This window comes from Talaromyces proteolyticus (genome assembly GCF_021365285.1).
Source record: "Talaromyces proteolyticus strain PMI_201 chromosome Unknown BGW36scaffold_13, whole genome shotgun sequence".
Lineage (NCBI taxonomy): Eukaryota > Fungi > Ascomycota > Eurotiomycetes > Eurotiales > Trichocomaceae > Talaromyces > Talaromyces proteolyticus.
This window is the reverse complement of record NW_025764289.1, coordinates 174,154-186,680: the sequence shown is the minus strand read 5'-3', so window position 1 is coordinate 186,680 and position 12,527 is coordinate 174,154. Positions and strand designations below refer to the sequence as shown.

Sequence of the window (12,527 nt, the reverse complement as noted above, 5' to 3'; positions counted from 1 at the left end):
ATGGCACTACTTGATGGTCCCAAGGGGTATAATCAGCGGTATGTTGGAACGATCTGGTTCGATAACTTACAGCGAGTGCTGACCATTCAGCTTAGCTTAGTCGGAAACGGGCTCTATCTTGATGGCGTTTACGTGGAGCGTTGTGACCCTCTAGAGGCAGGGTTATTCGCCCTGGTAGTACCGGTACCAACAGTCCTTACACCATCTCAACATCAACCGGTGGAGCCTCTGGATGAAGATCTTCCGTACATTCCGGACTTCTTGCGTGGTAGCAGCACCGCGAGAGCTGTCGTGGCTACCCGTTGCAGGTTTGGCTGGCCACGATTATCAGTAGACTTTCTCTGCCTCTATGTGGATGCTGATGATACAACCGGCCTTGAGAACTCAATCGCTTCTCTGATCGAGCTTCTCATTATTAAGGAGGCGAAGCTTTGCCATACAGTGGACGATTCATCGGAAGCCTTGAAACTCTTAGCGCCCACAGGCGTTAGCGATTTAGCGCTCAGTGACGATTTAGAGCTCAGTGAACGAGTGTACTCAATTCGGAAAAATCCTATCCCACGTATCGTTCAACAGCATGGCCATGTCTATCATGGACAGTCCATCTCTCTTATGGGAGAAAAAATCGAAGGGCTCGGTTGGGGTATTTTTATCTCCTTGTGGCGTTGAAGAGCCCAAAATCCACGCCTTGACTGCGTATCACGTTGTACCGGATAAGAAAGCTAATGAGCAACGTGTCATCACACCCGGAGGACTTGATATCTTGAGTCAATTGCAGGCGGTGGTTAAGCCTCACCCCCGATCCCATGAGGACATTGAGGTACTACTGAAACGATGGAACGAAGGCTGTGGGTATGTGAAATACGGCCATGACGGAATAACCCAGGAAGTGTGGAGGTCCGATTTTGCACTGATTCACCTTGACGACCATTGGCTAGGGGAAAACGGTCAGTGGTATGATCGTGATGAGCTGAGCGGCCTACACACCCGAACCGAACAATCTTATTTCCCCGGCACACGCGGTATTGTCGGCAGCATTGATCCGCAAACTGGAGACATTGTTTATAAGGACGGAGCGGCAACATGTTGTACAGCAGGAAGGATAGGTTTATCCGAAGCCGTGTCATTTGAGCGCGGAACGGCGAATATTGCTACAGACAAAACGGCCCCTGACGTTTGTCCGAGCCAAGTTTCTTATGCTCCATCCACTTGATGACCGCGAGGCTGTATGTGCCCCAGGCGACTCGGGATGCAGTGTCTTTGTGCCTGCCCCTCAAGAAGATGGTTGGAAGTGGACCGGACAATTGGTTTCCAGGCTAATTATGAAGGAAGGTCCGCCTGTGGGCCTTATGGTACCCCAGAGCCAAGTTTTTCAAGCCTTAAAGGAGAATACAGGCATGGTTTGGAGGATGTCTGGTTGAATTTAACTAAGAGTTGTAAGAAGAATAGTCCGCCGTGCTATTGCTAGATTACTTAATGAGAGAACTGTATCACTGATACTTTAAAATTGAAATTGTCGGCATTCTATTGAATATCATATATTTGTTGCATTTTTCGAAGGTCTTTTTATTGGTCAATAAAGAAATAGCTATTTCAGCACTAGCAATGGTAATTCACATGTCATATCTTCGTTGCCGTGTTGATACATCATCTCATTAAATTACTCTTGCGACTCCTCGAATTGGAGTTCTAACTTTAGGAATAATTTGATCAGATCAACCAAGTATTACTAGTAAAGATCACCGGATGTTGGATTGCCGCGTAGGATGTAGTCCATGATTATGATCTTATCAGTTGGATCACTCTGTTCATTTCCGGCTTCAGGCACCATGATCCCGAGCCACTTGGGGATTAAAGCACCAAAAAAAGGCAAGCACACGAGACTGGCTATAAGCAACACAGCTCCAGCTGGATCAAAGATTAACAATATTTCTTTCAAACACGCTTTCCTGAAAGGCTTAGCAAGGGCTGGTGTCCTGAAAAATAAAAGCATCGATAAAATGCTGGTACCACCGATCGGTAGATTGACCTAGAAATACCATCTCTAGGTGACGCACTGTGTAAACACACCTCCAAATAGTGGCCTAACTATATTATCAATGTAATGCTAAATGTACATCCATATGGCCGATAATGGGAACATGATATGGTGGCACTATGAATGCTGCTATGGCATAACTGCCAGGAGTAGACCCCCACGCCCTGGATAGCCCGGCCAAGGATGACAACCTGACTACTAGGTGCCAAAGCGCAAAGAAGACTGCTGATCTCAAAAATGAAAATAGATGCTATGAAGGATTACGTAGCGAGAAGTATTTGTACAACTTACGCCAAACGGACTGGGTTGCTGCAAGCGTAAGAAAGAAGGCTGAGCCATACCAGCCGACATCCCCTAGAAAATTAAAGTCTGATGTTATTCGTAGAATAGCTGTGGTTATGGTACCCTGTGTACAGGAATTTCAGGAGGAAAATGCATGAAATCAAGCTGAAAATCGCAGTATCGAGGGCGAACTGAGCGGGAATTAGTTAGCAATTTGCTAGACTCGTGCCTGGTCACCACTTTACTCACCACAAAGACACCAAGCGAAATGCCTAGCACTATAGCAGCTATCTTTAAACCATATGGATATGTGGCTTTTATTGTGTCTGATAGTGTTTCTGGGGGCGATTTCCGCTTTCCATTTTAGCAGCAGTTAGCATGACTCAAGCGTGCTAATCTGTTGATGTGAATGCAATTGACATCAGTAATCAATAATAATAAAACTTGATTCTTTCTGTAATACAAAAGACGCGAAAAGGAGGGCAAACTTGGCGACTTACTATGCAGAATAAACCCGAAGGTATAGCTGTAAAGAACCCGATACACAATTCAGCAACCAATGAACCACAAAGAAAACCGAATATAAGCACGACAGACGAGCTCCTTGGACGTGATTTCTAATCCAAACCATCTTGCTAGGTGATCGGGCTGGATAGGTTACATGTACTTGTTGGTGACGAGACTATTTTAAATGATGCAGGGATCTGTTGTGGAAAGCTACATTTCAATGTTGAGGCTCAGATATAGTTGCAATTTAGCCCTCTTATTACATATTTAATTCTGTATCGTATTCAAATTGTCCAGTCAACAAACACTTATTTTGAGATAGAACGTAAGATCAGGCAAATCAGTTGATTCTATTTCAATTTTAGGTTTTAAGAATTCCTCTTCAATTTCCACTTCAGGATTACATATATACATACCTTTTCAAAGGTTGAATTAATATATGAATCCATAGGCATTGAACAAATATATGGAGACATTTGACTATGATTCAAATGTCACCTGTACCTGTATTCAGTGCTCCCAAGTATCGAATGCTCGGATCAATTCTATTGAAAATTAGCACAACTCCATAATACATACCAGAGGATAAGAAGTAGAACTCACCGTAATACAATGCAAGGCCTTCCAAATGTACTGCAATATTAATCTTCTCATCAACTGTATGAATATTCTCACTCCCGCCTTCGCGGATTGGATTGAACCGCCAGATATCGCGTGTTAGGTTCCAGTAAAACCGTGTGTCAGTGTTTCCTGTCATGACATCTCCGGTTACAATTATTTGTTTCTTTTCACTGTCTTGCGCTCCAAAGCCTGGAGGCGTTGGCAAGGATTCAAACAGCTGTCTAGTGACACCTGAAAATCGAACCCAGACAGGGTTACGCGACGATGTCGGGCTAATCGGTGCCGGTTCAAGTAGTGGAGAGAAGACGGAGAGATCCAAATGGTTTTTCAAATTAGAAGGGGGCGAGTCTACAAAGGCAGAGAATGTGAGATTGTATTTCTTCACGATAGGCGCGACAATGTCAATGGCCCGGGCTTTGATGATGTCAGTGTTTTCGTGGAGGGCGACTCGATAGTTTACTGTAACATTGATCTTCTCGGGAAGCGCGTTGATTTTGACTCCCCCGCTTATAAGGTCGACTGCTTGTGAGGTTTGGTATGTGTATCGTGTTCGTTCACCACGAGATGCAGCGAGGGCTTCGGCGAGACCGACATAGTCGGATGACTGCAGGGCAGGCCAGAGCCAAGACTCAACGTATTCGGGAGAGTGTTTCGCCTGACACTCAAGCCCCTGTCTTGCGGGGTGCGATAGATCCAGGCGTGCTGTGAAGAGCTGCTCACGTTCTAGGTGATACACAATTTCGGAGATGATTCCAATGCCCGTGTGATGCGGCGGAACAGACGAATGCCCTCCATCAACACTCAATGCGAAATGAAGATCAATAGCGCCTTTTTCACCGACACCCGGCCGTGCATAAATCTTGTCGCCAATTGTCTGCAGTCCCATTCCACCTTCGTCAAGAATGAATTCAAAGCTGTCCGCTCCGTATCGCTGTTCCCAGTGTTTGGCCAGCTCGCCCGCACCCTTCCATCCCTTAGACTCCTCATCATACCCAAACGAGAGAATGAGTGTGCGCGTCGGTGACCAGCCCTGGGTGAGCAGATCCTCGACTGCAGAAAGAATCCCAATCAGGGTATTCTTGCAGTCGCTTGAGCCTCGACCCCAAAGCCATTGGCCATCGTAGTGACCGGAAAAAGGAGGATAAGTCCAGTCATTAGCGTCGTCGATGGGCACAACGTCCTGGTGTGCCATTAACAAAACAGGCTTGAGGTCAGGGTTACTGCCATTGAAGGTGTAGGCGAGACCGAAGCGGTTTATTTTCTCGAGTTTAGCGTACGAATGGCTGTGTGAATTAGCTATCAATGACCGGGAAAAATGGAGAAAATAAATCAAACATACAGAACAGGAAACAAATCGGCTAGAACATTATGTAAATCCCCAAATGGGGCGTAATAGTCGCTCCACGGATCATCCTCCAACTCGGTTGAGGTGCTAGGTACTTGCACAACACGCGACAATCGGTCAACCTGTCTTTCACGGACGGATGGATCGCGGATAAATTCGAGAGAAGAATGGAAGCCATCGTTTGGTGGCGCCACTTTTGCCGGCAGTGGACATATCTCATCGCTTGGGCTGTGTGAACCCATCGGCATTTGCTCCGACGGCTGATAAAAGGCCGAACGGGCGGCCACGCCCGTGGTCAAGACGTGCGCGAGCACGGGGACAAAACGCATGTTGATTTGCTTCTAAAATACAAGATTAAAAGTTGCGTGGCCTCCCTAGCCGTCAATTCAATGGAAAAAGAGAAAGAAGAAAGGGGTGGAGGAGGGCCGAAGTTACACAATATACCAGCCAACCCCTCACGGACTCACCGTATCTTAGTATCTTATCAAAATTCGGCTAGGATGACGAGATCGGCTCGCCGGCACTGAGCAGCTCTGGATTAGGAAGGTGCAAGGTATGTCACTAACCATTTCAACAGCAATTCTATCAACGTGTCTACGACCATTCTATTCTATATAAAGATTCTTGGACCTTTTTCGGCCGCAATTTCTCAATCCATCCTTCGACTCTATCAAAACACATATCTCGTTTCTCCAATTCCGAATACATATTGGATAGCAAAGAAAATTCACCATATCAGTCATTCTAAGTTCTTTTCTGGCTATGAATCTCTTAGTTTATTACATCTATAGGATATGTATTCGATTATATGTACAGTTACTGTTAAGAGAATAATCTTTTGCGGGAACAGATTGTAACGGACATCAGAAACCATTGCATAGCTCCGGTTTACTGTAACATCCTAAAAAACCCACATCCATCTAGATCATTCCTGTTGGACAAATTACCAACGTGATATGATTTCAGAGTCTTACCTGTAAGTCATTAAAATAGCTTATCGCTGCCAGAATCGTCTTGTGTGCTTGAAATTAATGCAAATAATAAGCGACGCCACGTTAAATTCGAAGATATCCGGTCAAAATATTGAAAAAATCTCCATGGTTTCAGTATTCACTCCAAGAGGGCAATAGATTCTGTATCGTATCGGATATTTGCAATGCACGGTTTCAAACTGGGGTGTGTACAGTGGAAGTAGTACCGTCCCACGCTGTATCTGGCCATTGTAGTTTCAATGTTAACGCCAGGGCTTAAAATGCGCTCAATTATGTGGATTTCCATGAATAAGATTTCTGGTGTAATCGATGTATTTTTACGATTCAGTAATATTCCGAGCGCGCATAGCCCCTCAAATATTAAAAGGACCAAGTGGGGATGCTGGAGTATTAAATCTTGGAGAAGGTGAAATCGTTGGAGAAAAGGTTCGAGTCCTTAAGCACCAAGTGGGGATTGAACCGTTCAATTATCTTTCTGCCAAATTCCAATTCCTCGTCTTATTGAAACAAAATAGCATCAAAATTAGAAGAGCAAAATAAAACGATGGCAATCCTCCCTCCCCTCAACATCCCATCCTCACCTAACGTGTGCGATATCTGGGCCATCGATGCGACATGCGAAATCGTTTGCTCCACCACTTCCCTCATGCAGCCCGAAATCAAAGGCCACGAGAAACTCAACCTGCCTACTTTTGCTTTCTACATCTACAACTCAAGGCTGAACAAGCGCGTTTTATTCGACAATGGATCGCGTAAGGACTGGTGGAATTTGCCGCCACATGTGCTACACGGAATTACGAGTAAAGGCGTTTTGGGGTTGGATGTGAAGTATGATGTATATGATATTTTACAGCAGCATCAAGGTCAGGAACAAATTGTCAATGGCGACGGGGTCGATGCTGTAGTATGGAGCCATTTTCATTACGACCACACAGGGAACATCCAGCGCTTCCCCCAGTCAACGAGCATTATCGTGGGACCGGGTTTCAAGAAAGAGTTTCTGCCGGGTTATCCTGTGCGACAAGATTCGCCATTCCATCAATCCGATTTTGAAGGCGGTCGACATCTCGTTGAAATTTCATTTGCTGACGACAGCACACTGAAGATCGGCAAATATGCTGCCTATGACTACTTTGGTGACGGCAGTTTCTACCTTCTCAACACCCCAGGACACACAGTCGGTCATATCTCAGGTCTTGTGCGAACCACGCCGGATACATTCGTGTTTCTAGGTGGCGATATCTCCCATTTCCCGGGAATGTATAGACCAACAAAATACGTACCAATGCCTCTGACACTGCCCATCGAGACAAAGCTAGACACGCCCAGGCTGCCTGTTCCGTGTCCCTGCACTTTATTTACGGCATGCCATCCGAAAAGAAAGGCTTCTGATAATAACTCAGGTGATGATGAGGAGTCCAGAACGTCAACATTCTACGAACCCTCCCAAGAATCTTGGTCCTGGTACGATGACCCAGCGGAAGCATTACGCTCCGTCGAAGCACTCAAAGAGTTTGACGCAGATGAAAATGTATTTGTTGCGATCGCACACGATTCTGCGTTGAGAGAAGTGGTCGATGTGTTCCCCAACGGCAAAATGAATGATTGGAAAGCAAAGGGGTGGGCCAAAATGAGTCATTGGCATTTTGTAAATGAGCTGCCAGTGAATGGTCAGCCTGGAAGGAAGCTCATTGCTCAGGGTTTGATGAAAGATGGAGACGTTTATCGGAAGTAACGATATCAAGCTTTATACTATCTTTATCTAAATACATTCAATGTTACATTATTCGTCTTGCATGTTGCAGTCGGCGTGCATCCCGAGATGTGCGCGTTTCCCCGCAGTTCGTACTTCTTATCATGTAAAAGGTCCTTCAAATTAGACCAACTTTAACATTTGGAACATATTAACGTTACCATTTCAATGGCATACCGCATCCATATGCCGGGATTTACCTATTTAACTGTCACCTCGCTCTAATTGTCTAATGGCAACAATCGCAGTGATCACTGGCGGTGCTGGCGATATCGGTCGTGCCATCGCCAGCCAGCTCGCTGTGAAGCATTCTCTTACTGTGCTCGTAGATATCAATTCTACAAAACTAAACCAAGCACTTGATACATTTCCCTCTGAAATTCGTCAAAAAATGGCCATCGAGACGTGCGATGTCACTGATTCTACAGCCGTCAACAAACTGGCAGAAAAAATATCCGCTCTTGGCAGCATCAAAACCCTTGTGAATAACGCTGGAGCTACCAGTGCAGCTTCGCTTCATGAAACGAACCCAGATTCGTGGAGGAGAGAGATATCACTCAACCTTGACGCTGCTTATTTGTGCTTCCACGCCTTTGCCGATCACCTCAAGAAGACCAGTAGCAGCAGCAACAACAGCAACGATAGTGTAACAATCAATCCAGTCGCAAGTGTAATCAACATTTCCTCCGCCAACGGCCTCGGTACATTCGGCAACCCAGCCTACAGCACAGCCAAAGCAGGGCTCATCCACTTCACGCGAGCCATTGCGGTTGAATACGGCAAGTTTGGCGTTCGAGCAAATGCAGTTGCACCAGGCACCGTCCGAACAGCTGCATGGGACGAAAAAATCAGAGACAACCCGGCCGTGTTTGAGGAGGTGATACAGTGGTACCCGATGGGTAGGGCAGTTGAAGTCGAGGATGTCGCTGCTGCAGTGGCGTTTCTGAGTGGCGATCAGGCCAAGGCGATCACTGGAGTTTGTTTGCCTGTTGATGGGGGGTTGCTTGCAGGGATGCCTCCCGTGGCGAGAAGTTTTGGAGTGAGCGAATACTATTGATATTCTTGCCAACGTAGTCAGAGTTGCCGACATCAATTGCTCACAAGGTTCAAGCAATAGAATCTATCGACTGAATAGTATCAAGAAATGCATGTACTAGAGTTATACATCACTTAATTTGTTGGCTCCTAAAACTTTAAAGCAAATTATGCGAGAGATAACCCCACGAGCCGAACATTTGAAGCCTATTATTTGCGATATAGGGCTAGTAAGATAAAGCCCTACCTCCAGCGCCAGCTTTTGCGGCGAGGACGTGTCGGGGCCCGTACCCCGAACCCGTTTCCTATGAGAAGAACATTGTTTCTGTGACCCTTCTGCGATGACAAATAAATAGGGACTGCTAAGTGTTTTTCGTCCCACGCCTCGTAGATTCCAGATCCCAGGCTCGAGCTTGCATCCTGATTCCTCAGGCAATATGTAGTCACGTGACAGTATCGGAACTAAGGTGTTCGCGCTCTCGACTGATTCTAGCACTGAATTGATTTCGCATCGCAACCAAGAACGATGCCAGGTCAGCCAAATGGACGGCTCCTAGCCATTTGATAATTGGACAATCGATTTCCTGTTCGAGAGGGCATGATAACCGCCGACTCCTCATCCTTGCGTGCCAGTCGATCCTCGTGGACCCTGCGCAGTCGCAGCACGACCGGTTATTCGCCATCATGAAAAGCAGCCATCGACCACAGCGAACTAGCCTACTGCATACGTAGTGCGCTTTACGAGCTCTGCAGAAGACTGGCTGGTCAGTTGACTAGAGTAGCTGGGACCGCCGCCCGCCAGCCTCCAAGTGGACGACGAATAGATGCTAGCTGTTGCTAGCGGGCGTCGTCTGATTTGAGTGTCGCGTTACGTACGGACTCTCCTGCTCCGAATCATGGGTGTTTACTGGGCTTGCTCTATGCCCGCCAGTGCTAGGCTAGGCAAATAACTCGTCGAAGTCAAATGCGCCAGTGCATCATTATTGGCTATGTCGGTCCAGTATACTGCAGAAATCCAAGACTGTGATGCACCGTGCGGGCTGCCGTTCAGCTGAGGCGGGTCATTTGCTACTCGGCTAAGCCTAGGCGATAATAATCTCAGTCGCGGCCGGCCGTCGCTGCACGGTGGCGGGGATCATCAATGCGAATGGCCAAGCTTCGTTTCAGCCTCTTGTCCTGCTTTCGACGAACTTTCGCCCCTGCCGTTCTCTTTGCGCCGAAAATTTCGTCCTTCGTTTACCCAAGACGTGGGATCATCGGAAGACAGACGACTGTGCCGGACACCCTCCAGAACGTACATTGTTTTGATTACTACTTGAAGAATTTGGATAGCTTCTCCGCCTGACCCCGCACTCGCCGGCCGCACAACAATCCCATGTCGAGTTTGCAAGTCAACGATCCACGCTCGCGTGGCCGCTCCAAGTCCCCTAGCGGTCGAAAAGAGCGCTCTCGGTCGCGCGACGTTCGCGCTCCTTCTCCGTCTGTGGATCTTTCTTCATCTTCGAGGACAGGGAAAAAATACTATGACGATTCCGACTCAGCCGAAGAAAAGAGACGTGAAAAACGCCGAGAAGCTAAATATTCCAGTCGGAGCGGCCGTGAAACCAAGGAATCCGGTTCTAAATATGAGAAATACGACCTCTCTGACTCATCGGACGAGGAGCGATACCGAGCGAAGGAGCGTGCTAAAGACCGATACTATCATTCAGAGGAAGAAGATGACTCGAAAAAGCGTTATTATGAGAAATCCTCGAGTCGGTCAAGTAAATATCAGGATGAAGACGACAAAAGGCATCTGGCTTCCAAGGGTAGCAGCCGTGGCCGCCATTCGCCGACGTATGGGAGTGATTCCGAAGAAACGGAAAGTGACTCTGACCTCAGCGCACTCGCTTATGGAGATGCCCGGGACCATCGCCGCAATTACTCATCTCAGGATCCTCGGTCATCGCGCGATTCAATTTCAAAGTCTCACAGGGTGAGCTCGACCTATCGCCCAGATGACACTAGTCGTGAGAAACCGGGCGCACATCCAAGTTACTCCACACCAGACCAATTCGCATTCCAGCAACCTGGCCAGTACCCCGACCCAAGGCTCTACGGTCACAATGGTGTTCAGAAGGTCCCTCCTGTCTTGCCTCCTGACTGGGCTCCTATTCCTCCGAGCGAGATGCCTGGTTATGTGCCGCCGAGCACTCATCCTACTAGCACGCAGGCCATTCCAGGTGCTTTTCCCGGCGGCTATCCAGCTACCGCTCCCCAACAACCCAACCCATACTCGCAGGCACCAGCATACACTTCGACGTCGTCGTATGCGAATCCACCTCAGTGGCAGTATGCTAATCCCGATCCCAATATCAAGTATGGTTCTAAGAATGATCGACCAAATTACACCCAAAGTAACGAAAGTCAATTCGCAAAGCCGTATACCGCGAGCACCGAGCCGCAATTCTTGGAGATCGCACCGGGACGGTCTCGCGCCGAGAGCACCAGCCGCCATGGCCGTCCTCACAGTCTATCTGTATCTAGCAATCTTTCAGTAGGCGGAATGAGTCACACAGGCGGCCGTCCTCCGGCCAGCCCGTTACTCGAAGCATACAAAGGCACTTATCAGTCTATTTCGCCTATGCCTTCGCCTATCATGAACCCAGCAGGCCTTGCTCACGATGATGATATTTCTGACCTTGAAGGATTAGGAGGGTCTGGCTCGGATCGTCGCCGAAAGCACAAGTACAGCAAATCCAGGGACGACAAGAAAGAAAGAGAACGAGAAAAGGAATTAGAGAAAGATAGGAAGAAACACGGAAGACATTCTAGTCGCGCTGGTGAAGAAGTAATTTTGATTGCACCATCAAGCCGCAAGAAAGTCATGTTCTATGATCCGGTGCCAGATGCAATTGCATTGAAAGAAGCACTTTCTCATCGCACTAGTGTTAATACGACACCGCTTCTCGAGATCTTGCCTAGTCTCACGAGCGATGAAATACTAACCCTGCGGCAAGAGTACAAGACCCACGCCAAGGTCCAAGGCAAGGGAATCAACATAGCCAAGCATATTAAAATGAGACTGGGTAGCACTTCCTTTGCTAAAGTTTGCTACGCTACCGCTCTTGGCCGATGGGAATCTGAAGCTTACTGGGCCAACTGCTATTACCAGGCGGGTACCTCAAGGCGTGAGCTGCTCATTGAGTCTCTCATCGGACGAAGTAATTCGGATATCCGCGAAATCAAGAACTGCTTCCGGGACGCGCGATACTCTGATGATCTCGAGAAGTGCATGAAGGCTGAATTGAAAGCTGACAAATTCCGTACCGCCATTCTGCTGTCGTTGTCTGAGCGAAGACAGCCAGAGTCTCAGCAGATCGACTTACATCTGGTGAAGCGCGATATTGCTGAATTGCATCGTGCATTGGTCTCTAGAGAAGGCGGCGAGACAGCGATGATAAACATTATCTTGCTTCGGAGCGATTATCACTTACGGGAGATTATGAACGAGTTTGATACTCAACTTAAGAGAAATTTTGCAAAGGAGGTCATTAAAAAGTCACCAAACCTGGTTGTATGTGTACCATATTCTCATTTCAGTCTGAAATACATGTTAACAATATCGACCACAGGGCGAAACGCTAGTGCACGTTCTCAACGGAGCGATCAACCGCCCGATGCGCGATGCACTACTCTTACATCAAGCTATCCGCGAGTCTCGACCTGGCAAAGAGCGTTCTGAATTGCTCATCTCGCGGCTTGTCCGTCTCCACTGGGAGCCAAAACACCTGGAGCTTGTCAAAGAGGAATATCGTCATCGGTACAAGGAGCGCGTGGAGGAGGCCATTGCACAAGAAATCATCACGTCTAGTGGAGGTAGTGAGTGGGGTGAGTTCTGCGTCGAACTGGCGCGGAGCTCATCCAAATTGAGCCAGTTGAAGTAGATACAAAAAGTTCTCTATTTACATTAGG

General features: G+C 47.5%; 5 protein-coding genes across 5 annotated transcripts; 4 read left to right on the top strand and 1 right to left on the bottom strand.

Annotated features, from left to right (window-relative positions):
- Positions 1 to 1,213, top strand: BGW36DRAFT_364078 (uncharacterized protein; the record flags this gene model as incomplete). Its single annotated transcript, XM_046214523.1, has 3 exons — positions 1 to 38; positions 96 to 643; positions 672 to 1,213. The coding sequence occupies 3 exons, from the start codon at positions 1 to 3 to the stop codon at positions 1,211 to 1,213; spliced, it is 1,128 nt and encodes a 375-aa protein (XP_046066698.1).
- A 2,124-nt stretch (positions 1,214 to 3,337) lies between these two features.
- On the bottom strand, positions 3,338 to 5,122 carry BGW36DRAFT_306549 (putative vacuolar carboxypeptidase Cps1; the record flags this gene model as incomplete). Its single annotated transcript, XM_046212162.1, has 3 exons — positions 3,338 to 3,372; positions 3,431 to 4,731; positions 4,788 to 5,122. The coding sequence occupies 3 exons, from the start codon at positions 5,120 to 5,122 to the stop codon at positions 3,338 to 3,340; spliced, it is 1,671 nt and encodes a 556-aa protein (XP_046066697.1).
- Positions 5,123 to 6,217: 1,095 nt separating this feature from the next.
- On the top strand, positions 6,218 to 7,567 carry BGW36DRAFT_388856 (beta-lactamase-like protein). The gene has a single exon (XM_046217274.1). It carries the CDS (start codon positions 6,330 to 6,332, stop codon positions 7,518 to 7,520), a length of 1,191 nt encoding a protein of 396 aa, XP_046066696.1. The 5' UTR covers positions 6,218 to 6,329; the 3' UTR covers positions 7,521 to 7,567.
- Positions 7,568 to 7,770: 203 nt separating this feature from the next.
- On the top strand, positions 7,771 to 8,595 carry BGW36DRAFT_400957 (putative short-chain dehydrogenase; the record flags this gene model as incomplete). Its single annotated transcript, XM_046218690.1, has 2 exons — positions 7,771 to 8,155; positions 8,201 to 8,595. The coding sequence occupies 2 exons, from the start codon at positions 7,771 to 7,773 to the stop codon at positions 8,593 to 8,595; spliced, it is 780 nt and encodes a 259-aa protein (XP_046066695.1).
- Positions 8,596 to 9,948: 1,353 nt separating this feature from the next.
- On the top strand, positions 9,949 to 12,499 carry BGW36DRAFT_364074 (uncharacterized protein; the record flags this gene model as incomplete). Its single annotated transcript, XM_046214522.1, has 2 exons — positions 9,949 to 12,129; positions 12,188 to 12,499. The coding sequence occupies 2 exons, from the start codon at positions 9,949 to 9,951 to the stop codon at positions 12,497 to 12,499; spliced, it is 2,493 nt and encodes an 830-aa protein (XP_046066694.1).
- Positions 12,500 to 12,527: the final 28 nt, after the last annotated feature.